Source organism: Xyrauchen texanus, chromosome 25, assembly GCF_025860055.1.
Source record: "Xyrauchen texanus isolate HMW12.3.18 chromosome 25, RBS_HiC_50CHRs, whole genome shotgun sequence".
In the NCBI taxonomy this organism is placed as follows: domain Eukaryota; kingdom Metazoa; phylum Chordata; class Actinopteri; order Cypriniformes; family Catostomidae; genus Xyrauchen; species Xyrauchen texanus.
The window spans coordinates 3,625,171-3,648,715 of NC_068300.1; the positions used below are offsets into that span (position 1 = coordinate 3,625,171).

Sequence of the window (23,545 nt, forward strand, 5' to 3'; positions counted from 1 at the left end):
CAGATCGGCGCGTTACATCGAGTTCACCTGTTGAAGTGGAGTTCAATCCGGAATGAGTTCAGTTTTTTAGGTGGATTTTTGCAAATGACCGTTAATAAAGACATCAGTTTAACAATCTTAACTTCCGGATTAGGCATTTAAGAAATATTCTTAATCACCAGTTGGTGAGTTATTTGTTATTACTGTTGTCATGATGTATTTGGGCTGTTATGGCTAAAATAATGTTTTGAAATGTGCAGTTATGGAGTCGTGTAATGGAGAGATGCAGCGCTGCTGTGATTTAAACTCAGGTAAAACACGTCACATGCAACAGTGATTTAACATTAGAAACGGGCTTTTAGATATTAAAGCATTGTAGTTTATGATGGCAGAGATATTATGTGGTCACATGAATGTCATCTGACTGACAGAGGAAGAAGAAGGTGAGGAATGTGGATCTATTAATCATGAAGGAAGTTCACATTACTGCAGTCTTTGTTATATCTCTATTTATATTGTATTTAACTTCTCTTCAGAGACATGACCTGCACTTCAATAGTGTTCAGTGGGGGATTTTGAGTTTATATTACAATCACAATTACATTACAGGGGTAGTTCAACCAAAAATGTAAATGTAGTCATTGTTTACTCACCCCTGTGTTGCTGTAAACCCTATATGGCTTTCTGCATGTTTCTGAACACAAAGAGAGATATTGTGAAATAATGTTGTGCTCAGTGATGTCATACAATGGCAGTTTATGGTGACCACCTCTTCAAGCTTCAAAAGAACACAAAAGTATCATTCAGAAGTCTAATTAATTATTCATGAGACTCATGATTATGTAAGTATACGATGAGGTTCAATGAGAAACAAATCGAATGTGTTGTTTAGTGAAAATGTTCTGTGATCGTTGGTCTCCTGCGTGTGTTCGTGTTCGGACACGAGAGCAACAGTTCGCGCAGCGTCCTCGCAACATTGGGGCGTTCAAGCGAAAACTCGTTTTATCTATAAATGGGTCTTCCGTAGCGATATAGCGACAACAGAACACAGCGAACAGAACTTACTAAACATGTCTGAAGAGTTTGTAGTCCAAGAATTGATACATTTCTATGCCCAACCTTATTTTAGTGAACGGAGTACTCCGAAATCAAACAGAAACATAGAGGCAGGAGGTATATTTTCTGTTGTAATCAGATTTTTTATCAGACGTTATGAGCGACGGTAAAACTTTCGATTGCTTGCTTTCTATTTTCGATATTGTGCGGGTATCTCCGTCTGGTGTGAACTGGCACCAGTCCAAAAACTTTCCAAAAAATAAGGCTGGGCATAGAAATGCATCAGTTATTTGACTACAAACTCTTCAGACATGTTTAGCAAGTTCTGTTCTCTGTTTTGTGTTCTGTTGTCGCTATCGCTGTAGAGGACCTGTTTTTGGATAAACAAAATGCGTTTTCACTTCGCGTGAGGCGGCAGCGTGAACCGTTGCTCTTGCGTGGCACGAGAGGGACCTACACAATATTAGGCAGGTGGTTTTAATGTTGTGGCTGATCGGTATTTATAGATAATGCAAATAATAAAATGATCATTTTTTCACGACTTTCTTTGCACTTGCATAATAGTTAGTACTTTTCTGGACAGTTTTGGAACTTTGTATTGTAGCAAATGAAATATGTTACGGTTTCCGTATGATTTATCTATGTTTCGTAAAATAAGTACATTTTGCATAAAAATATCAGCGGAACGGAATAAATGTAAATAGACTAAATATATCAATTTCTAAAGATGATGTGTGTTGTGTTTGCCTATCCAAAAGTTGCTACCATAATACTAGAGGTTTTGTGGGTGGTTGTCAGGGCGTTGCTATGCGGTTGCCCGGGTGTTCTGAATGGTTTCTAGGTGTTCACTTAGTAGCCCAAGAGTCTATGATATTCTCTAGGTTTGACTCTTTTAATGTAAGTCTATGGGTTTTTTTCACCCATGTTATTGAGTTCCAAACAAAGAAATGTAAATGATGGTCTCAATCCACCTCAACATTTTGTTTGTTTCATCAGACTTTGCTGACTGCAGTGAGGCGTATTTACATGTGAATGATTCCAACGGGAACAGTTCGGTCCACACTGAGCAGGAAGTGGAGAACTTCAGGAGGAAGTTGAAATATTTCTTCATGAGCCCCTGTGACAAGTTCAAGGCTCGCGGCCGGAAACCTTGGAAACTGACGCTGCAAATCATCAAAATCGCCGTTATCACCATGCAGGTGTGAAGAGTGTCTACTAGACATAATGATGAGGAGCAGCATGAATATGAGAAAAAGATTCATAATGAACTTGAAAGGAAAGTCCATCAAGACACACTTTGAATGTTAGCTTGAAGGCTTACTTTTGCATAAAAACTTTAAAAATCTTGAAGTTTGGGCCTTACGCAGTTTGCATTGTTACTAAGTGGTATCTAGGGCAATGTTAGGTTGCTAGAGTGTTACTATTTTGTTGCTAAGTTGTTCTGATGGATGCTAGCTGGTTGCTAGGATGTTTTGTATGGTTGTTTGCGCGTGGCTAGGATTCTTTTAGAAGGTTACTAGAGTGCTGATGGGCAAAACCAACCAGATATATTCTGTACTTTTTTCTCAGGGTAGTTTCTATAGTCTTCCTAAAACTACATTGAAAAATGCTGTTTTTAACATTTATTTTTGTTTTAATGCCTTTTTTCTTTGCATTTGCATTGTAAGTTGCGAGGGTGTTCTGGCTGGTTGCTAGGGACTTACTGTGCGGTTGCTAGGTTCTGAGTGGTTGCTAGGCAATTTTTAGGGTGTTCTAGGTGGTTGCTATGTGGTTGTTAGGGTGTTCTGAGTGGCTGTTAGGTGGATATTAGGGTGTTGTTACTAGGGTGTTCTAGCTGTTACTAGGGTCTTGCTAGGAAGGTGCTAGGGTGTGGTTGCTTGGGCAGTAAATCTGACCAGATATATTCAGCAGTTTTTTTTTTTTTTTTTATGTCTTATTTATATATTTCTTTGCAGTGGTGGTTGCTAGGGTGTCCTTATTGGTTGCTCTGGGGTTATAGCTGGTTGCTTGTGTGTTCTGGCTGGATGCTTGGGTGTTCTGGCTGGTTGCTAGGGTGTCCTGAAGGTTGATAGGGGGTTTTAGCTGGTTGATAGGGTGTTCTAGATGGTTGCAAGGTGGTTGCTATGGTGTACTGCGTGATTGCAAGGCAGCTGCAAGGGTGTTCTAGCTGGTTGCTAGGGTGTTCTGGGTGGTTTTTAGTGTGTGGTTTCTGGGTGTTCTGTCTGGTTGCTGGGGACTTGCTAGGCATTTCTAGGGTGTTCTGATTTGTTGCTAGAATCTTCTGACTAGTTGCTACAGCCTTGCTAAGTGGTTGCTAGGGTGTTATGGGAGGTTGTTAGGGTGTCTAATTTGTTTCTGGGTGTTCTGTGTGGTTGCTGGGGACTTGCTAGGCATTTCTAGGGTGTTCTGAGGGGTTTCTAGAGTGTTTTGGTTGGTTGCTAGGCAATTGGAAGGGTGTTCTGGGTGTTTGCAAGGGCTTTAATCGATGGATGGATGAATGGATGGACTGTTTGACAGTTGCAGTGTGAATTTCCAAGCATTCCGTTAAAATTGGTTTATGAGATTTGTGGGATATTTATTTGTCCACTACAGGAAATCAATAAGCGTGAATAGAACAGTCTGAAGGTGTGTGCTAAGTTCTGTGGATATAGCTTCATACTGTCAGAATATTTGTTCTAAGATTAACAAAAACTTACTAAAAAGAACAAGATAAGATGGAATACAGATGTGTGTGTGTGTGTGTGTGTGTGCGTGTGTGTGTTTGTGTGTAGCTGGTGTGGTTTGGTCTCAGTAATCAGATGGTGGTTCAGTTTAAGGAGGAGAACCTCATGACCTTCAGACATCTGTTCCTGATGAACTTTGATGACGTCCGCTCCGATACCTTCTCCGTTTACACACAGCGTGACGTCTACACACACATCAAGTACGCTGTACAGCAGGTGAGTCCTCCGTTTGCTGGTAGTTAGTTTGCACACAAGCATCCATTTTAAATTGAACCCCATATGCAACCAGAACGACTGCATTTAAAGCAGCTACATTTTAAAATTGCACCAAACATTTGTTCTCTCTGCAGTTCCTGATGTTGCCAAACATAACGTTGGGCAATCACGAGTATGAACGTGTAGGTGGAGTTTACACTCCGCTCAACCTCTGCCAACAGTTTTACCGCAATGGAAGCATCTCCCCAGCCAATGAAAGCTTTAGGATTGACGTTCAGGTGGATGAAGGTAAAATGCACGTGTTTGTGATTGTAGAATGGCAGTTCAGCAGCTGTAATCCGATCTGATGTCCGTGTCTTTCAGAGTGTTTGCAGATTTACCCAATGCAACCCTTCAAAACATTGAAGGCAAATCCACTAAACTTAACTCTGCACTTTGAAAGGTATCTCTTCCATCTCTTCCTTATGTGTTTGTTTGTATGGTTGGTAACCGTTCTTTGTGTTTGTCAGGTTGTTGATTGTGACTATACGGTTCGCTCTGAAAGCTATTAACCTGCAGACAGTTCAGTGTCACGAGCTCCCAGACTGTTACAAATTCAACATCATGGTATGTCACATGACTAATATCTACAAGATCCTATTGGTTGTCACTGACATGTATCACGCTCTCCTGTTCCTCCAGCATTTATAAAGTCATGAGTGGTTTTTCCATGGCTGTGAACTCATGATCATCCTCCTGTTATGATGCTTTAAATAAAGTCTTTTTTTGAGATGCAAATCTTCTCATGTAAGACAAAGAGCTACTGTTTTGTCATTAGCTGCTTTTCCACTATTGGGCCAGGGCAATCAAATGGCCAGCTGGGGCCAACAGACCTCGAGACACAAGTGAGTTCCCACTATCAGGCCAATAACTCTGCAGCGTTTCCCTTAATACACCACCCCGGTGCCAACGTCAAACACCCCGCCTAATTCACAAGCAAGAGGGACTGTAACCGCCATGATGTCCTGAATGGTCTCTCCACTAAAGTTCACCGAACCATCCATCCATCTTCAACCGCTTATCCGAAGTCGGGTCGCGGGGACAGCCGCTCCAGCAGGGGGCCCCAAACTTCCCTATCCCGAGCCACATTAACCAGCTCTGACTGGAGGACCCCGAGGCGTTCCCAGGCCAGTGTGGAGATGTAATCTCTCCACCTAATCCTGGGTCTTCCCCGAGGCCTCCTCCCAGCTGGACGTGCCTGAAACACCTCCCTAGGGAGGCGGCCAGGGGGCATTCTTACCTGGCCCAAGGGCTAATAGCCATTGGCCGTTGACCCAGAGAAAGCCCAAAGGAGGCACGATGAAGCCCCGGAAGTGACAGTGGGAACGCAACTGGTCCTGGCATGCACTAGCATGCCCTCATTTGGCCTGATAGTGGAAACACGTCTATTTTAGCTCAGACTTTTAATCAAATGGTTCCTAACCCCTAACTTTCCCCTTAAGTTCACGCAGGTGTTCAGCACATTAACTATGAAAAATGAATGAGTGGGGGTGGCTGTGGCTCAGTTGGTAGAGCGGGTCGGCCACTAATCGCAGGGTTGGTGGTTCAAATCCCGGCCCACACGACTCCAAATGCCGAAGTGTCCTTGGGCAAGACACTGAACCCCAAGTTGCTCCCAATGGCAGGCTAGCACCTTGCATAACAGCTCTGCCATCATTGGTGTATTCAAACAGGGCTTTTTATGGCCAAGGTATAAACGTTTGTCTTGTTTCTGGAGTAGATCACCTTTGACAACAGGCCTCGCAGTGGTGAAATCAAGATTGATCTGGACTACGATGTGAAGATCAATGAATGCAGAGACTGGATCGTCATTGGTGCATGTGAGTCACTATGATTACTGTAGGCATCATATAACTGCTCTACAAAATATCACATTTCGAGAGCATATCGTACAGTCTGTTGTGCGGTGGTCACTACTGAAGTCTCAATACTCATGAGGATGAGAAATGACAACTACCATGTCATACAATTGCAAATTAATACTATAGACAAGATTTGTAAGCAAAGTGCGCTAATGGAAACTTCAAAAATGCACTCAAAATTGTACACTATCCAGGCATAGTATGCCATGGATAATACGGGAAACTGGGATTCAGCTTTAGGCCATTGACCTACTCTTCAGGAGTATGTAAATGCAGACAAAGTGTTGGCCAATGCATTACAATGCATATGGTCTCAATGACCTTATACAGAGTGGCGCAATATTTGATTTTTAACCGCTGTGAAAACGACTGTAAGTTGAATGAGTAGTTTAACAATGAAAATGCAACCGTGTAGTACGAGGACTCGGATAATGTACATCTTTAACTGGAAAAGGGAGCGTGGGATGTTGGCTTCACACACTCGGTGCTCTCGGCTTGCCGTATGTAACGGAAGGGGCGGAGCTACAAGGTCACGATGCTGTTCTGAAAAAGCTATTTAAATAATAATGTAGCAACTAGCGAAACTTCAGTGAAGACATTGAATGGGTTACGATCACCCACGCTGTGCGACTATGTTCATTATTTTAGATGAGTGCTGTTAGTCGATTATAATGTGCAATCGTGATTAATCGCAGATTTTGAAAGTGCTGATATGATGTACTTAACGCTCTGTTTCTTCTGCAGCACCCAGAAACCTGTACATGACGGTGCTGTTCGACGTCATGATCATTCTCACCCTTGTGGCGTCTCTGGTTCTCTGCACGCGCTCGGTGATCGCTGGAGTCCTTCTGCTGTTTGTGAGTCTCAGTGTTGTGTTTTACGTTTTGCACTGTGATGTAAACGACTGTATGAGAAAAACAAATGACGTGTTTTGGTAGAATAGGGGCCTGTATGGACTAGATAACAAGTACATACATTAATTGTTGATTTTCAGGAAAATAACCAAGTGAATATAAACGTTAAATCAGTGCGATTTTAAATGTACAAAAAATATTTACGCAATTAATTATGTCCCCGGATAGGGGCCTGGGTAGCTCAGCGAATATCGACGCTGACTAGCACCCCTGGAGTCGCGAGTTTAAATCCAGGGCGTGCTGAGAGACTCCAGCCAGGTCTCCTAAGCAACCAAATTGGCCCGGTTGCTAGGGAGGGTAGAGTCACATGGGGAAACCTCCTCGTGGTTGGGTCTCGGTGGGGCGCGTGGTGAGTTGTGCGTGACGTCTCCGTGGTAACATGCCCATAAAGCCACGTGATGAGATGCGCGGATTGACGGTCTCCGACGCGGAGGCAACTGAGATTCGTCCTCCGCCACCCGGATTGAGTCACTTCGCCACCACAAGGACTTGGAGAGCATTGGGAATTGGGCATTCCAGATTGGGGAGAAAAATGGGAGAGAGAAAATGTAATGTCCCGGGACCGTAAGGAACAGTCCTACAGTACCATAGGAGCAATTCAAGCTTGAAGTACCACCTGTTTTCAGCAGGGGCCAGTAAGTGAAACTCCAGCTGTTTAGACAACACGCTTCTCTACAGACAACAGATGAAACTCATGCTAGTTTGACACTAGCGACGTTCTTGCGTTCAAACGCCGCTGGACGCAGCATAATATTCTGAATGCAGGGATCTCGAGATGAGTTTCAAACGACGATTAACGTAAATGCAATGTTTATGATGCGACGCGGACAGTTTGACCAATTGCAAAATGATTATTGTGGACTGTAGTCCAATTAAATAAACCATATATTGCCTTCTAAAGCTAATTGTTCTATTGTGTTATCAGTCTGCTACAATAATGTCAATGCATTTGAATAATCTACGTTATTATATGAATATAATTTCCCCTGCAGGAGTACACGGAGTTCTTCTCCAGTCGTTATGGTAAACGCGTGTCATTATCGGAGCGTATGGAGTTCATTAACGGCTGGTGTATTGTCATCGTTGTCAGTGATGTGCTGACCATCACGGGATCTGTGCTGAAAATCATCATCCAACTTAAGGTGAGCTCTCGTCCAATCACGACGTCTGTAAGTTTGGATAAAAGCGATGTTTTTGAACATGTGTGATTGTAATAATGACTGTTTGTGATGTTTGTCTCAGGCTGTGGAGAGTTATGATTTGTGCAGTATTCTGCTGGGCACCGGCACCATGATGGTGTGGTTCGGAGTTTTACGCTACATGGGATACTTCAAAAAATACAATGTACGACTCCTTCAATACGGTTCCGCTGAGAGGACGGGACAGTCCTGTAATAGTTTTGCGTGCCCTCGCAATAATTGATATTTAGTTAATAACCCTTTTCATTGTTAATGTTATTTATTAGTACAATTATTAATGATAACATTTACTACTGTTGATTTAAAAAAAATCATATGTTGAAATGAACATCAACCAACATTAATGTAAAAGTGTTATTCAATGTATGTTCATGTTTACTAATGAAACCTTATTTTAAAGTGTTACCACAATATTACTATAGTCGGTTTAACCTCGTGGTTCATTTTGCGTTCCCTCCCTCGCGGTGGGCTTTTCATTCGTTCCCTCGTGGTGGGCTTTTCATTCGCTCCCTCGTGGTGGGCTTTTGCGTTCCCTCCCTCGCGGAGGGCTTGTCGTTCCCTCCCTCACGGTGGGCTTTTCGTTCCCTCCCTCGCGGTGGGCTTTGGGTTCCGTTCCTTCGCGGTGGGCTTTGCGTTTGTTCCTTCGCGGTGGGCTTTGCTAGCCCTCGCGGTTAATTTTGCGTTCGATCCTTCGCGATGGGCTTTGCATTCCCTCGCAATAAATTTTGCGTTCCCTCCCTCGCGGTGGGCTTTGCGTTCCCTCCCTCGCAGTGGGCTTTGCATTTGTTCCTTCGCGGTGGGCTTTGCTAGCCCTCGCGGTTAATTTCTATGCGTTCGATCGCTTCAGCGATGGGCTTTGCATTCCCTGCGCAATAAATTTTGCGTTCCCTCCCTCGCGGTGGGCTTTGCGTTCCCTCCCTCGCAGTGGGCTTTGCATTTGTTCCTTCGCGGTGGGCTTTGCTAGCCCTCACGGTTAATTTTGCGTTCGATCCGTCGCGGTAGGCTTTGCTAGCCCTCGCGGTTAATTTTGCGTTCCCTCCTTCGCAGTGGGCTTTGCGTTCATTCCCTCGCAGTAATTAATATTAGTTAATAACCCTCTTCATTGTTAATGTTAGTTAATAGTGCAATTATTAATGATAACATTTACTACTGTTGATTTAAAAAAAATCATATGTTGAAATGAACATCAACCAACATTAATGTAAAAGTGTTATTCAATGTATGTTCATGTTTACTAATGAAACCTTATTTTAAAGTGTTACCACAATATTACTATAGTAAAATTATAGTTAAACTACGGCATTTACACCGATACCCACAAAATTATGATTTTGATTACCATAGTTTTCGTTTCCCTGTTTTACTGTGGCTTCACCGGGACATCATGGTTAAAATATGGTAACTATTAAAAACATGGTAAATTTATTGCGAGGGCGCACTAAACTATTTCAGAAATATATTCCTGCCCTGTCGTCTCACCTCAGTTTACCGTCAAATAACATCTGACTGTTACTATTATTGAAGGGTTTTAAGATTGCGTAAATGTATTAAAGTCTTCACTATATTGAAATATATGTACTGCCCTCAGCAGCCCGTTGCTTTGGTAACCACTCCAGCGGTTGTGAGCTGTAACCGATTGTGTTTTGCTTCCGGTCAGATTCTCATCATCACTCTGAGAGCGGCGTTCCCAAACGTCATTCGTTTCACCTGCTGTGCTGCTATGATTTATTTGGGCTACTGTTTCTGTGGATGGATTGTTCTGGGACCCTACCACAGGAAGGCAAGTTATGCACTCTCACCACACCGAAACACTGCAGATATTGGTACCACTGTAAAGTTTTTCATCTTTTAATGTTGTAATCTTTGTCATTTATTTAGATTATTATACTGTCAGTAGATTGTGCACCCATGTTTCATTCAGCTTGAGATTGCCTTGATGTTTCTAAATGAACCGTTCTTGCACTGTCCGTGTCTGAAATTCAGAAGAATAAATGTAAAATGTTAAAGTCAACATTAGAAAGAAATCAAATATAAACACTTTTTAGATTGAGTTTATCATTTTAATCAAGAAAATATCTTATTTTACTCATCCACGAAAGTTCTGTCAACCATGTTACGAACCAAACACCCCTGCAACAATAAATGGTGTATCCCAAAACCATGTGACCAGCATCATGTGACATCATAAAAGCTGTGCTGATCGTTAACAATTTGTCCCGTCAACTGTTACTTGCTTCAACTATGATACTGTGGTGGTGGCGTAGTGGGCTAAAGCACATGACTGGTAATCAGAAGGTTGCTGGTTTGATCCCCACAGCCACCACCATTGTGTCCTTGAGCAAGGCACTTAACTCCAGGTTGCTCCGGGGGGGATTGTCCCTGTAATAAGTCTCCGCGAGTATTGGTGATGACTATCACACCTGGAGTCGTGAGTTTGAATCCAGGGCGTGTTGAGTGACTCCAGTCAGGTCTCCTTAGCAACCAAATTGGCCCGGTTGCTAGGGAGTGTAGAGTCTCATAAGGTAACCTCCTCGTGGTCGCTATAATGTGGTTCTCGCTCTCGGTGGGGCGTGTGGTGAGTTGTGCGTGGATGCCGTGGAGATTAGCGTGAAGCCTCCACACGCGCTACGTCTCCATGGTAATGCACTCAAGTCACGTGATAAGATGCGCGGATTGACTGTCTCGGACGTGGAGGCAACCGAGATTCGTCCTCCACCACCCGGATTGAGGCGAGTCACTACGCCACCACGAGGACTTTGAGCGCGTTGGGAATTGGGCGTTACACATTGGGGAGAACTCCGACCCCATGGCAGTCAAACAGAGCCTCCTGTGGAGGTCTGAGTTCGGTTCCTTTTTGGGACCTTTTAGGGAGGTCTGAGTTAATTTGGGTTGTTCACGTATACACTTGTATCGCTCCGAGACTGTTTGAAGTGCTCAAAGGAACTAGATTTGATTTTACAGCATTTAATAATCTTGGTTAATGTTAATTGTAGCACTTTATAATGTTACGTTTGTTAACATTAGTCAGTGCATTAATTATCATTAAATAACAATGAACAAAATAGTTTTAGAGTGTTTATTCATTGTTAGTTAATAGTGCATTAATCAATGTTAACAAACATCTTGTGCTTTAAAAAATGTGTTAGTTCATCTTAATGTCAGTTTCAACACATACTAACAATGAACAATTTAAGCATTTATTAATCTTATTTAATGTCAGTTTCAACACGTATATCTTGTGATTGAAAAATGTTTGTTTGTTTGTTCGTTTGTTTGTTTGTTTGTTCGTTCATTGTTCGTTCGTTGTGCATTAATCATGTTAACATATACATCTTGTGATTTAAAAAATGTGTTTATATATGTTAACATTGGTTAATGCACTATTAACTAACAATGAACAAAATTGTTTGTTCATTGATTGTGCGTTCGTTCGTTGTTTGTGCATTCATCGTCGTTCGTTGTTTGTGCGTTCGTCGTCGTTCGTTGTTTGTGCGTTTATTCATTGTGCACTAATCATGTTAACATATACATCTTGTGATTTAAAAATGTGTTTGTATATGTTAACATTGGTTAATGCACTATTAACTAACAATGAACTAACAATGAACAAAATTGTTTGTTCGTTCGTTGTTTGTTCGTTGTTTGCGCGTTCGTCGTTTGTTCGTTCATTGTGCATTAATCAATGTTAACATATATATCTTGTGATTTAAAAAATTTGTTTGTTTGTTTGTTCGTTGATTGTTCGTTCATTGTTTGTTTGTTCGTTGTTTGTTCGTGCATTCATTGTGCATTAATCATGTTAACATATACATCTTGTGATTTAAAAATGTGTTTATATATGTTAACATTGGTTAATGCACTTAACTAAAAATGAACAAAATTGTTCGTTCGTTGTTTGTTGTTTGCGCGTTCGTCGTTTGTTCGTTTGTTGTTTGTGCGTTCGTCGTTGTTCGTTCGTTGTTTGTTTGTTTGTTCGTTGTTTTTTTCGTTCATTGGTTGTTCGTTCGTTGTTTGTTCGTGCATTCATTGTGCATTAATCATGTTAACATATACATCTTGTGATTTAAAAAATGTGTTTTGTTTGTTTGTTCGTTGTTTGTTGTTTGTTCATTGTTTGTTTGTTCGTTGTTTGTTTGTTTGTTTGTTCGTTCGTTGTTCGTTCATTGATTAATGAACAAACAACAAACTAACAATGTTAACATGTACATCTTGTGATTTAAAAAAATGTGTTAGTATGTGTTGAAACTGACATTAAATAAGATTAATAAATGCTTAAATTGTTAATGTTGCATTAAGGTTTTATTGTAATTGCATTAGTGATAAAACTATTATTATTATCTACTTCAAACAGTGTAAGAGCTTTCAGAATCTTTGTCATTTTATTTTTATATGTTTATGACATCTTGCTCATGTCTGTCTCACACACATTATTCCTGTCTCTCATTTGATCCTGTTTTTTATTCTCTCTCAGTTCCGGACTCTGAATGTGGTTTCTGAGAGTCTGTTTTCGCTCATAAACGGCGACGACATGTTCGCCAGCTTTAAGAACATGCAGCAGAAGAGTTACGTGGTGTGGCTCTTCAGTCGTCTGTATCTTTACACGTTTGTGTCTTTGTTCATCTACATGGTGCTCAGTCTCTTCATCACCCTCATCACAGACACATACGACACCATCAAGGTATTATCAGCCTTTTTCATTTCAAAGTTTCACTAGAACGGTCTATATATTTTACGTTTAGCGTTATATATATTTTACGTTTAGCGTTATATATATTTAACGTTTAGCGTTATGTATTTTACATTTAGCGTTATATATATTTAACGTTTAGTGTTATATATATTTTACGTTTAGCGTTATATATATTTAACGTTTAGCGTTATATATATTTAACGTTTAGCGTTATGTATTGTACGTTTAGCGTTATATATATTTTACGTTTAGCGTTATATATATTTACGTTTAGCGTTATGTATTGTACGTTTAGCGTTATATATATTTAACGTTTAGCGTTATGTATTGTACGTTTAGCGTTATATATATTTAACGTTTAGCGTTATATATATTTAACGTTTAGCGTTATGTATTGTACGTTTAGCGTTATATATATTTAACGTTTAGTGTTATATAAAGGGTTTGTGTTTCTGTATGTTTAGTTTTACTATTTCAGGTATTATTTAAATGGTCAAAACATATTTTACCATAAAAAGTGTATTGTTTAAATTACTTTATTCTCACAAAATTACGACTATTTTAGAAATCAAAGTCATTTAAAGTTATTTAAACAATACACTTTTTATGTAAAATATGTTTGTTTTTTTAGATGTGAAAGTTATGATTTAAAAATTTAGGTTTTTACAATTCATGGTTTTTTTTTTATTACTTTATTCTCATTTCTCAAAATATTACAACTTTATTCTCGAAATCTTAGATTTTTTTTTTTTTTTTTTTACTAAAAATGTACATGCAAAAAATTCATAATAATTAATTTTCCCTGTATGACGGTGTTTTAGTGCCATGTTAAAATATTATGACTTTATTCTCAAAATCATATAATTGAGTAATTATGAAAATAAAGTAATTTAACAAATGTTTTTACCATGAATTGTACGGTAAAATCATACATTTTACATAAAAAAAACCGAACATATTTTTCCATAAAAAGTGTATTCTCTCATTAAACATAAAATAATTATTTACCGTTAGTTAAATATTAAAATCATACATTTTACGTCTAAAATATTTTACCATAAAATGACTTGTCTTGTTAAATATGTAATGATTTTTATCGTAAATGTACAGGAGCCCTGAACCGCAAGGTGAAAATAATTCGCTAGGTGAATTGTTTTGTTTAGGTGTTTTGGTGCTGAATGTCCGCGTCTTAGTGCCATGTTAAAATTATATGATTTCAAAGTTGTAATTATGAGAATAAAGTAATTTAAAGGAAAAATACTTTTACTATGAATTGTACGAGTAAAACAAACATATTTTACCAAAAAAAATGTATTCTCTTGTTAAACATAAAATTATTATTTACCGTTAATTAAATAGTAAAATCATAAATTTTACGATTAAACAAAACCTATTTTAGCGTAAAAATACATGTATCATCTTGTTAAATATATATTATGATTTTTAATCGTAAATGCACGGAAGCCCTGAACCGCAACGTGAATAAAACCAATTTACTAGGTGAATTTATTTGTATTTGTTTTATTTTTGTAGGTGTGTTAGTGCCTCCCTGTACGACAGCGCTTTAGTGCCATGTACGTAATATTTTGTGATTAAGTCGAAATTACGAGAGTAACGTTTTTGAGAATAAGTCGTAAGGAAAGTAACATCAAAGCAACGTGTTGGAGAGCAGAAAAGTGACCTTGTCATGTTTACTGGCACCTGCTGGCCGAGGTCGGTATGCTAATTGTTAGCTAGCAGAAAAATATTCGGGAAAGGAAAACGTTTTAGAGAATGTATTTTATTTTTTTGCAGTGTTTGGGGCAACCGTGACCTAGTGTTGAATCGTGTTAATATCTCCAGGTTTACGTAAACGATCGTAAGCGGCTTCATTTCACTGACGTTAATTATTAGCGGTCAATCACAGTAATTCCTCAATGCGGTGTCGTTATTTCTGGACATGGTCTCTGTGTGTGAAACAAACATGAACTCTTCTACAAGATTTCTCATGAAGAGTTCAAGCTCATGTGTCATGCTCGTACAAATCTTGAACAACTTTGTTTTATTTTCAGTTTGAGTTTTATCCTTTTAAAAGCTGCTTTAATCTCTGAGTATTTGTGGTGATATTTCAGCATCAGCAGTCCGTCAGTGAACCCATCTCTGATCTTCACGCGTTCATCCTGCAATGTAAAGATTCTCCTGAGTCGGGCTGCTTCAGTGTGGACAACACCAAACACACCTGCATCATCTGCTGCTTACAGCGGTGAGAACACACACACACACACACACACACACACACACACACACACACACACACACACACACACCTGCATCATCTGCTGCTTACAGCGGTGAGAACACACAAACACACACACACACACACACACACCTGCATCATCTGCTGCGTACAGCGGTGAGAACACACACACACACACACACACACACACACACACACACACCTGCATCATCTGCTGCTTACAGCGGTGAGAACACACACACACACACACACACACACACACACACCTGCATCATCTGCTGCTTACAGCGGTGAGAACACACACACACACACCTGCATCATCTGCTGCTTACAGCGGTGAGAACACACACACACACACACACACACACACACACACACACACACACACACACACACACACACACACACACACCTGCATCATCTGCTGCTTACAGCGGTGAGAACACACACACACACACACACACACACACACCTGCATCATCTGTTGCTTACAGCGGTGAGAACACACAAACACACACACACACACACCTGCATCATCTGCTGCTTACAGCGGTGAGAACACACAAACACACACACACACACACACACACACACACACACACACACACACACACCTGCATCATCTGTTGCTTACAGCGGTGAGAACACACAAACACACACACACACACACCTGCATCATCTGTTGCTTACAGTGGTGAGAACACACACACACACACACACCTGCATCATCTGCTGCTTACAGCGGTGAGAACACACACACACACACACACACACACACACACACACACCTGCATCATCTGTTGCTTACAGTGGTGAGAACACACAAACACACACACACACACACCTGCATCATCTGTTGCTTACAGTGGTGAGAACACACACACACACACCTGCATCATCTGCTGCTTACAGTGGTGAGAACACACAAACACACACACACACACACCTGCATCATCTGTTGCTTACAGTGGTGAGAACACACACACACACACACCTGCATCATCTGCTACAGGTGACACACACACACACACACACCTGCATCATCTGTTGCTTACAGTGGTGAGAACACACACACACACACACACACACACCTGCATCATCTGTTGCTTACAGTGGTGAGAACACACACACACACACACACCTGCATCATCTGTTGCTTACAGCGGTGAGAACACACACACACACACACACACACACACACACACACCTGCATCATCTGCTGCTTACAGCGGTGAGAACACACACACACACCTGCATCATCTGCTGCTTACAGCGGTGAGAACACACACACACACACACACACACACACACACACACCTGCATCATCTGCTGCTTACAGCGGTGAGAACACACACACACACACACACACACACACACCTGCATCATCTGCTGCTTACAGCGGTGAGAACACACACACACACACACACACACACACACACACACACACACACACACACACACACACACACACCTGCATCATCTGCTGCTTACAGCGGTGAGAACACACACACACACACACACACACACACACACACACACACACACCTGCATCATCTGCTGCTTACAGCGGTGAGAACACACACACACACACACACACACACAGACACACACACACACACACACACACACACACACACTGCATCATCTGCTGCTTACAGCGGTGAGAACACACACACACACACACACACACACACACACACACACACACACACACACACACACCTGCATCATCTGCTGCTTACAGCGGTGAGAACACACACACACACACACACACACACACACACACACACACACACACACACACACACCTGCATCATCTGCTGCTTACAGCGGTGAGAACACACACACACACACACACACACACACACCTGCATCATCTGCTGCTTACAGCGGTGAGAACACACACACACACACACACACACACACACACACACACACACACACTGCATCATCTGCTGCTTACAGCGGTGAGAACACACACACACACACACACACACACCTGCATCATCTGCTGCTTACAGCGGTGAGAACACACACACACACACACACACCTGCATCATCTGCTGCTTACAGCGGTGAGAACACACACACACACACACACACACACACACACACACACACACACACACACACACACACACACACACACACACACACCTGCATCATCTGCTGCTTACAGCGGTGAGAACACACACACACACACACACACACACACTGCATCATCTGCTGCTTACAGCGGTGAGAACACACACACACACACACACACCTGCATCATCTGCTGCTTACAGCGGTGAGAACACACACACACACACACACACACACACACACACACACACACACACACACACCTGCATCATCTGCTGCTTACAGCGGTGAGAACACACACACACACACACACACCTGCATCATCTGCTGCTTACAGCGGTGAGAACACACACACACACACACACACACATGCTTTTAATTTGTATTACTATTTTTAAGTATTAGTACTATTTTATGACTAATTATTTCATAAAATTGTTATTATTACTATTTCATTACTATTAAATTGCTACTTAGTTATCACTTGCATGTTACTATTATGAATTATTTGGATTGATCAGCTCTACTGTGTGCACCTTTAAAACTCTTGATGAACTTCTGTGTTTATTCACCAGTGTCTAAATATTCTCTTGACAGAATAATAATAATTATATATGTTTGAAATCGAAGCTATAATAGTAAAAATACATTATGAAAAGCATGAAACGAATTGTGTCCCGTTACACCGCACAAACATGTCATAAGACTGTATAACTGAACTGTGTTTGTACAGGACACGTCGTTCCAAGGACACATCGGACCGCTAGATCCCAGGATTCACCGCGAGTCGGGATGGTCAAAGATGTGTGCGGATCTTCAGATGAGAGGAACAGAATTTAAAACCATTCAAATGTGTTTAATCATGGGAACATTGTGCCAAAAAGGACTGAAACAGAGAAAGCAAACATTTGTTTTTATTAGATTTTGGCCTCGTATAAAATTGCAAAAGAGACATAAAAAGTAGTTAAAATAGGAAACTTTACAGGAAACAAAACTGGAGTGACTCCATATTGGCAACTCTTTTATTTACTGTGTGCATGGACTGAATATATTTAACAGTGATGAGTGTAAATAAACCAATAAACTGTCTTGCTACAAGCCTGTGCTCTGATTGTATTTCTGGAATAATTGCACTTGCTTTAGTCTCGACGGGATGATTCAGTGAGAAGCTGAATTCACAATCACGTGTTGTAGCTACATACGAGTGCAGTTATGCCATTTTTAGTTGAAACTTTCTATTGTACAACTTTCTCAAATTCTTAAACCACAATAAACTGAAAATACAGAGTGTGTGTGTGTGTGTGTGTGTGTGTGTGGGGGTGTGTGTGTGGAAGAGTTTCATCCGGCGATTATGTGAATTTCTTGATGAAGCGAAGTTTCAGATAAGCAATAGCCAGGAATATGAAGGTCATGATTCCCAGAGCCAAATGATTCTGCCACAAACCCCACGTTGAGTGATCAATGCCCTGATCCTGCAGGAAGTCATCGCCTGTAGAACAAATACTAGAGACAAAACACACCATTAGCTGAACCCTTACATTCATGCGAGCGGAGTGATTTATATATATATATGTGGCAGAGAGAGAGTTAAGGATCGTCACCTGTGTCTAATTCTAGTGATGCCAGAGCGTCGACAGCCTAAACAAAGACTGCCACCCGTTGCCCACGAACTTCAATCCGTGCCAGTCTTCGTTTAGGCTGTCGACACTCTGGCGTGCATTTTCAGGTCTCCCTCTGACATCACTAGAATTATACACAGGTGACGATCCTTAACGCGCTCTCTCCCGCAGACTGACACATGACCACGCGCCCCCCATGCAAAAAATATGATATCGATATAATGCAATTAAAATCAGACGTGATAAAACATCTCACGACTGTATAATTGATCGATTAAGCAGCACAGGTTGAAAACCTCGTCACACTCGCAGACGTTCATTTTTATACTCCGTAATAATGCGAATTCAAAACGCGGGAAGCGTTCACAAAGGCCATCACTGAATAGAAATCAACAAACTTTCAGTCACATCTGTTAGCATAATAATGCTAACCTTTCTGTAACGCACTGTGCTTCATCTCTGGACGTCTATCATAGCCGGACCGTGACGGTGGATCATAAGTTGCTGTTGAGTTTCGATTGATGAACCTGTTCTTAAATCTTATATGTCCTGATGGAGCATAGATGAGCCATATCTCAAACACAAGCTCTCCGTCTCCAGATTGTCATTTTATTTTGTTGGAATAAAACCGATCAAATGTTCGCCGAGGAGAGCTTTTATGTTTGGAAACTCCGCAGTGCAGAATGTAGGTCGTCATTTCATAAAAGCGGCATCGAAAATCTGGTATCGTCCACAGAGAATGACGAGACACACATCACATGTCAATCTTTCTCTCCCAACCAATCAGAGCTGGAGATCTGTGCGCAATGGGGCGTCAACATGAGGCCTGTAACGTTCGCTCATGTGAAACGCACTTCGTATCGCCGAAGCACACGCAAACTTTATTATTTACCTCAATGTGGCTCCAAAAAAGCAAAACATGCAGCAAAATGCAAAAAAAAAAAAAAGAGATTTATAAAGAAATAATAGAGCTGTCAATCGATTAAATTACATGGTGTCCCGATTCATTAATAGCATATTCAAATATTTGTCATATTATTGACCATAAGTCATTGGCTCACAGTGAATTTGTCAATCAGAGATTTATTATGAGGGCTTGTTTAAGGACCCGTCAATGTACACCTGCGTCAGACATGCTTGTGTAGCGTCTCGGGTGTGTTGCGTCATAAACATACATTTATAGTTCACTGTGTCGAGTTAAATATAGTTTAATACTCAATCTTTAAACACATCTCGAGATCTCTTAGATCAGATTTGTGCTCCATCAAATGTTTTGAACGCAAGAATGTAACACATGTTTGTGTTGTTCTGCTGAAGTGTTTGTTCACTGTATAAACTGTGTGTTGCTCATACAGCTGAAGTTTCACTTACTGCCCCCTGGAGTAAACAGGTGGTACTACAAGCTTGCATTTCTCAGGAATCTTTAATTTCTTTAATTTTTATCAAATGAACCGCACTAAATTAACAGCCCTAATAAATAAAAACATCTAATTACTCATATGTTTGTGTGGGAATCCTTGTAAGTGCTGTTGTCATATATAAAAAGAGCACACAGGGCTTGAGTTATGCACCTTCAAAGACAAAAAGCATCTATTTATTTGTGTTTATTATAGTAGTTTGAACACGTACAATAACAATTATTGATTACTGATAATTATTAGTTATACAATAATTAAGTTTCCTTTAAAATGAGACCAAAATGTTACATTTTCTTCACTGTATGTGGAAAGAGGAGTCTTCAGATTTGGGTATGTCCGTTTGAAGCGGAGTTCCCCCACAAAACCCCTGAACAGGTGAACTGCACACATTGTCCGGGGAATGGGGCAAGAGGGCAACCAGAATCCACGGGTTTTTTTGATCGTTATGACTCATAACTTAAGAGTGTCTGGCTGTTAAACTTACGGTTTCTGTCTCACAGATCCACTGATTTGTGCAGTGACGTCGGCGTGAATTAAACGACATATTTGATGTGCTGTAGCACCGGGACAGGACACAATTCAACAAGCTGAAGCGCTACAGGTGGCGTTTGCCATCGATGTTCTCGTGTATGTGCTGGAAGTGTGTTGCTCTGATTTCCTGTGAGGGAGGAGGAGACTGATCCACCTCGCTCATGTCGTGATGCTTGATTTTAATTACACCGTAATGTTTATTTTTATACATCATACGAAACATTTGGTATTTTATAGTGAGCGTCGTATTGTACGATACAATATTTGTTTACACCTCTAATATATACAGCTCTGGACAAAATTAAGAGACCAATTTTAAGCATCAAGGAATAAATTCTGACTGGACAAACTTTTGAAGTGTGACAACTGACACGTCACATGACTGAAGCAGCCGGTGAGTCTGAGCTCCACCCCATCAGCCCAAATGAACGAGCAACTAAAGTCAGATTCATCAGCCAATCAAATTGGTTTATTTGTTCTTGGTGGGTGTGGTCTTTATGATATGTCCCTGTTGAGGCCTTCTAGCTGGCCTTGAGTGACGCAATCACGCTTTAAGTGACGTATGTAAATCGAAAGAGAGTGCGAGATCTTGCGGATGAGTCGGCTGTCATCACTGCTGTCATCGCCGTTGAGAATGAGATCCTTATAGATTTAACAACACAAGATGTTCTGCATGACTGTGTGATTGATTCATTTATTAATCAGGAAAGGAGGACTGATTTTCACTTCAAGTAAATTGGAAAGTGTAAATTAAGCTGCTGGGGCATTCAGTATCAGATCAAGTTTTGAAAAGTTGTGCTGCGCTCCATTCAACTTGGGAAGTCGGATTTTACAACTTCCCACTAGTAAAAGTGCAATGGATGCATCTTGAAGTCAGAATTACAACTTGTAGACTCGAGCAGAAATTCACAACTCTCGCCGAGATGCAGGTGAATGATGTCACACAAACATGTCGAAACTCCGGGAGATAATAAAGTGAATGTTTATCAAGTACTTTATTAAGTAATATTGATAAATGAGTTTCCAGTTTATCAGTTGGGTCGCTAGGAGACATGGCACTTGCAGCGTTGTTTATCAGTTGGGTCGTTAGGAGACCTAGCGCTGCAGCATTGTCTATCAGTTGGGTCACTAGGAGACCTAGCGCTGCAGCGTTGTTTATCAGTTGGGTCACTAGGAGACCTAGCGCTTGCAGCATTGTTTATCAGTTGGGTTGCTAGGAGACCTAGCGCTGCAGCGTTGTTTATCATTTGGGTCACTAGGAGACCTAGCGCTTGTAGCATTGTTTATCAGTTGGGTCGCTAGGAAACCTAGCGCTGCAGCATTGTCAATCAGTTGGGTCGCTAGGAGACATAGCGCTGCAGCGTTGTTTATCATTTGGGTCACTAGGAGACCTAGCGCTTGTAGCATTGTTTATCAGTTGGGTCGCTAGGAGACCTAGCGCTGCAGCATTGTTTATCAGTTGGGTCGCTAGGAGACCTAGCGTTGCAGCACTGTCTATCAGTTGGGTCGCTAGGAGACCTAGCGCTGCAGCACTGTCTATCAGTTGGGTCGCTAGGAGACCTAGCGTTGCAGCACTGTCTATCAGTTGGGTCGCTAGGAGACCTAGCGCTGCAGCATTGTTTATCAGTTGGGTCGCTAGGAGACCTAGCGCTGCAGCATTGTCGATCAGTTGGGTCGCTAGGAGACCTAGCGCTGCAGCATTGTTTATCAGTTGGGTCACTAGGAGACCTAGCGCTGCAGCATTGTCAATCAGTTGGGTCGCTAGGAGACATAGCGCTAGCAGCGTTGTTTACCAGTTGGGTCGCTAGGAGACCTAGCGCTGCAGCACTGTCTATCAGTTAGGTCGCTAGGAGACCTAGCGCTGCAGCACTGTCTATCAGTTGGGTCGCTAGGAGACCTAGCGCTGCAGCACTGTCTATCAGTTGGGTCGCTAGGAGACCTAGCGCTGCAGCACTGTCTATCAGTTGGGTCGCTAGGAGACCTAGCGCTGCAGCATTGTTTATCAGTTGGGTCGCTAGGAGACCTAGCGCTGCAGCACTGTCTATCAGTTGGGTCGCTAGGAGACCTAGCGCTGCAGCACTGTCTATCAGTTGGGTCGCTAGGAGACCTAGCGCTGCAGCACTGTCTATCAGTTGGGTCGCTAGGAGACCTAGCGCTGCAGCATTGTTTATCAGTTGGGTCGCTAGGAGACCTAGCGCTGCAGCACTGTCTATCAGTTGGGTCGCTAGGAGACCTAGCGCTGCAGCATTGTTTATCAGTTGGGTCGCTAGGAGACATCTCTAATGAGAGTCAAACCCCTGCTAAGCTAACTGGAGCATCCAACTTGAATGAAACGCAGCACATCCGTGTGCCCTGACAAAACTAAATGTATTGCAAGCAAAATTTAAAATCACAAATATTACGAGATATATATTTTTGCAGGTATTATAGACCTCCTTGATAGATTCAAGACTTGCTGAAGCACCCCCAGATCATCAGCGCTTGTCCACCTGGTCATCTCATGATTAGACGGAGACCTGGAGATGCCTTCAAGCCACAGTGTCTCGCGCCCACTGTGAAATTTGGTGGACAATTGGTGATGATCTGCGGGTGCTTCAGCAAGGCTGGAATCGGGCAGATTCATCTTAGTGAAGGATGCATGAATCAAGCCACATACAAGGTTATCCTGGAAGAAAACTTGCTTCCTTCTGCTCTGACAATGTTCCCCAATTTCCAGCGGGTCAATTCTCCATGCCACACAGCCAAATCCAGAAAATTCTGCAGTGGTCTCTTAATGTTTCCAGAGCTGTATATATTGATACACACACATAATATATAAATAAATAGTTTGACACTTACACAGAGCTGCTTGTGTTCCTGCTGTCACAGAAGGTCAGTCCAGTAAACTCGTTGATCTGCAGAGCCTGTGAGTATCAATACAACCATAAATCAACATCCAGACTGATCTTCATGCAAACTTCTAAGAGAATGAATCTGGC

The 23,545-nt window shown here is 41.6% G+C and overlaps 2 protein-coding genes and 1 long non-coding RNA gene across 7 annotated transcripts in view; 1 reads left to right on the forward strand and 2 right to left on the reverse strand.

Annotated features, from left to right (window-relative positions):
- Window positions 1-17,878, forward strand: mcoln3b (mucolipin TRP cation channel 3b). Of its 4 annotated transcripts, none has more exons than XM_052091130.1 (15): window positions 1-70; window positions 240-290; window positions 2,032-2,234; window positions 3,807-3,974; window positions 4,109-4,262; window positions 4,338-4,416; window positions 4,484-4,580; window positions 5,734-5,833; window positions 6,620-6,732; window positions 7,782-7,931; window positions 8,032-8,133; window positions 9,646-9,768; window positions 12,460-12,666; window positions 14,790-14,920; window positions 17,733-17,878. In XM_052091130.1, the coding sequence occupies exons 2-15, from the start codon at window positions 242-244 to the stop codon at window positions 17,764-17,766; spliced, it is 1,710 nt and encodes a 569-aa protein (XP_051947090.1). In that variant the 5' UTR covers window positions 1-70; window positions 240-241; the 3' UTR covers window positions 17,767-17,878. The 4 variants fall into 4 exon arrangements, with proteins under 4 accessions (XP_051947090.1, XP_051947088.1, XP_051947089.1 ...); XM_052091128.1 differs by having other exon boundaries at window positions 8-164; XM_052091129.1 differs by having other exon boundaries at window positions 24-290.
- Window positions 17,769-23,545, reverse strand: part of abcg2a (ATP-binding cassette, sub-family G (WHITE), member 2a) — a 24,575-nt gene continuing 18,798 nt past the window's right edge. Inside the window, exons 14-15 of one of the 2 annotated variants that reach the window (XM_052091110.1) lie at window positions 23,406-23,470; window positions 17,769-18,532 (exon numbers count right to left, since the gene is read on the reverse strand). In XM_052091110.1, the coding sequence (XP_051947070.1) occupies window positions 18,349-18,532; window positions 23,406-23,470 (249 nt within the window). In that variant the 3' untranslated portion in view covers window positions 17,769-18,348. The remainder of the gene's footprint in view (window positions 18,533-23,405; window positions 23,471-23,545) is intronic. The other variant, XM_052091109.1, reaches the window with a different exon arrangement.
- LOC127618637 (uncharacterized) lies at window positions 18,692-23,349 on the reverse strand. The gene is made up of 2 exons (XR_007967469.1): window positions 21,705-23,349; window positions 18,692-21,662 (listed from the first exon to the last, which is right to left on the reverse strand). It is a non-coding gene; the product is annotated as an uncharacterized LOC127618637 (long non-coding RNA).

What these genes read in the sequence shown, in the direction of transcription:
- mcoln3b (XM_052091130.1), top strand. Translation starts at nt 242, where the DNA reads ATGGAGTCGTGTAATGGAGAGATGCAGCGCTGCTGTGATTTAAACTCA. An exon ending in CTGGATCGTCATTGGTGCAT is followed by an intron (nt 5,834 to 6,619) that starts GTGAGTCACTAT and finishes TTTCTTCTGCAG; the next exon opens with CACCCAGAAACCTGTACATG. An exon ending in GATACTTCAAAAAATACAAT is followed by an intron (nt 8,134 to 9,645) that starts GTACGACTCCTT and finishes GCTTCCGGTCAG; the next exon opens with ATTCTCATCATCACTCTGAG.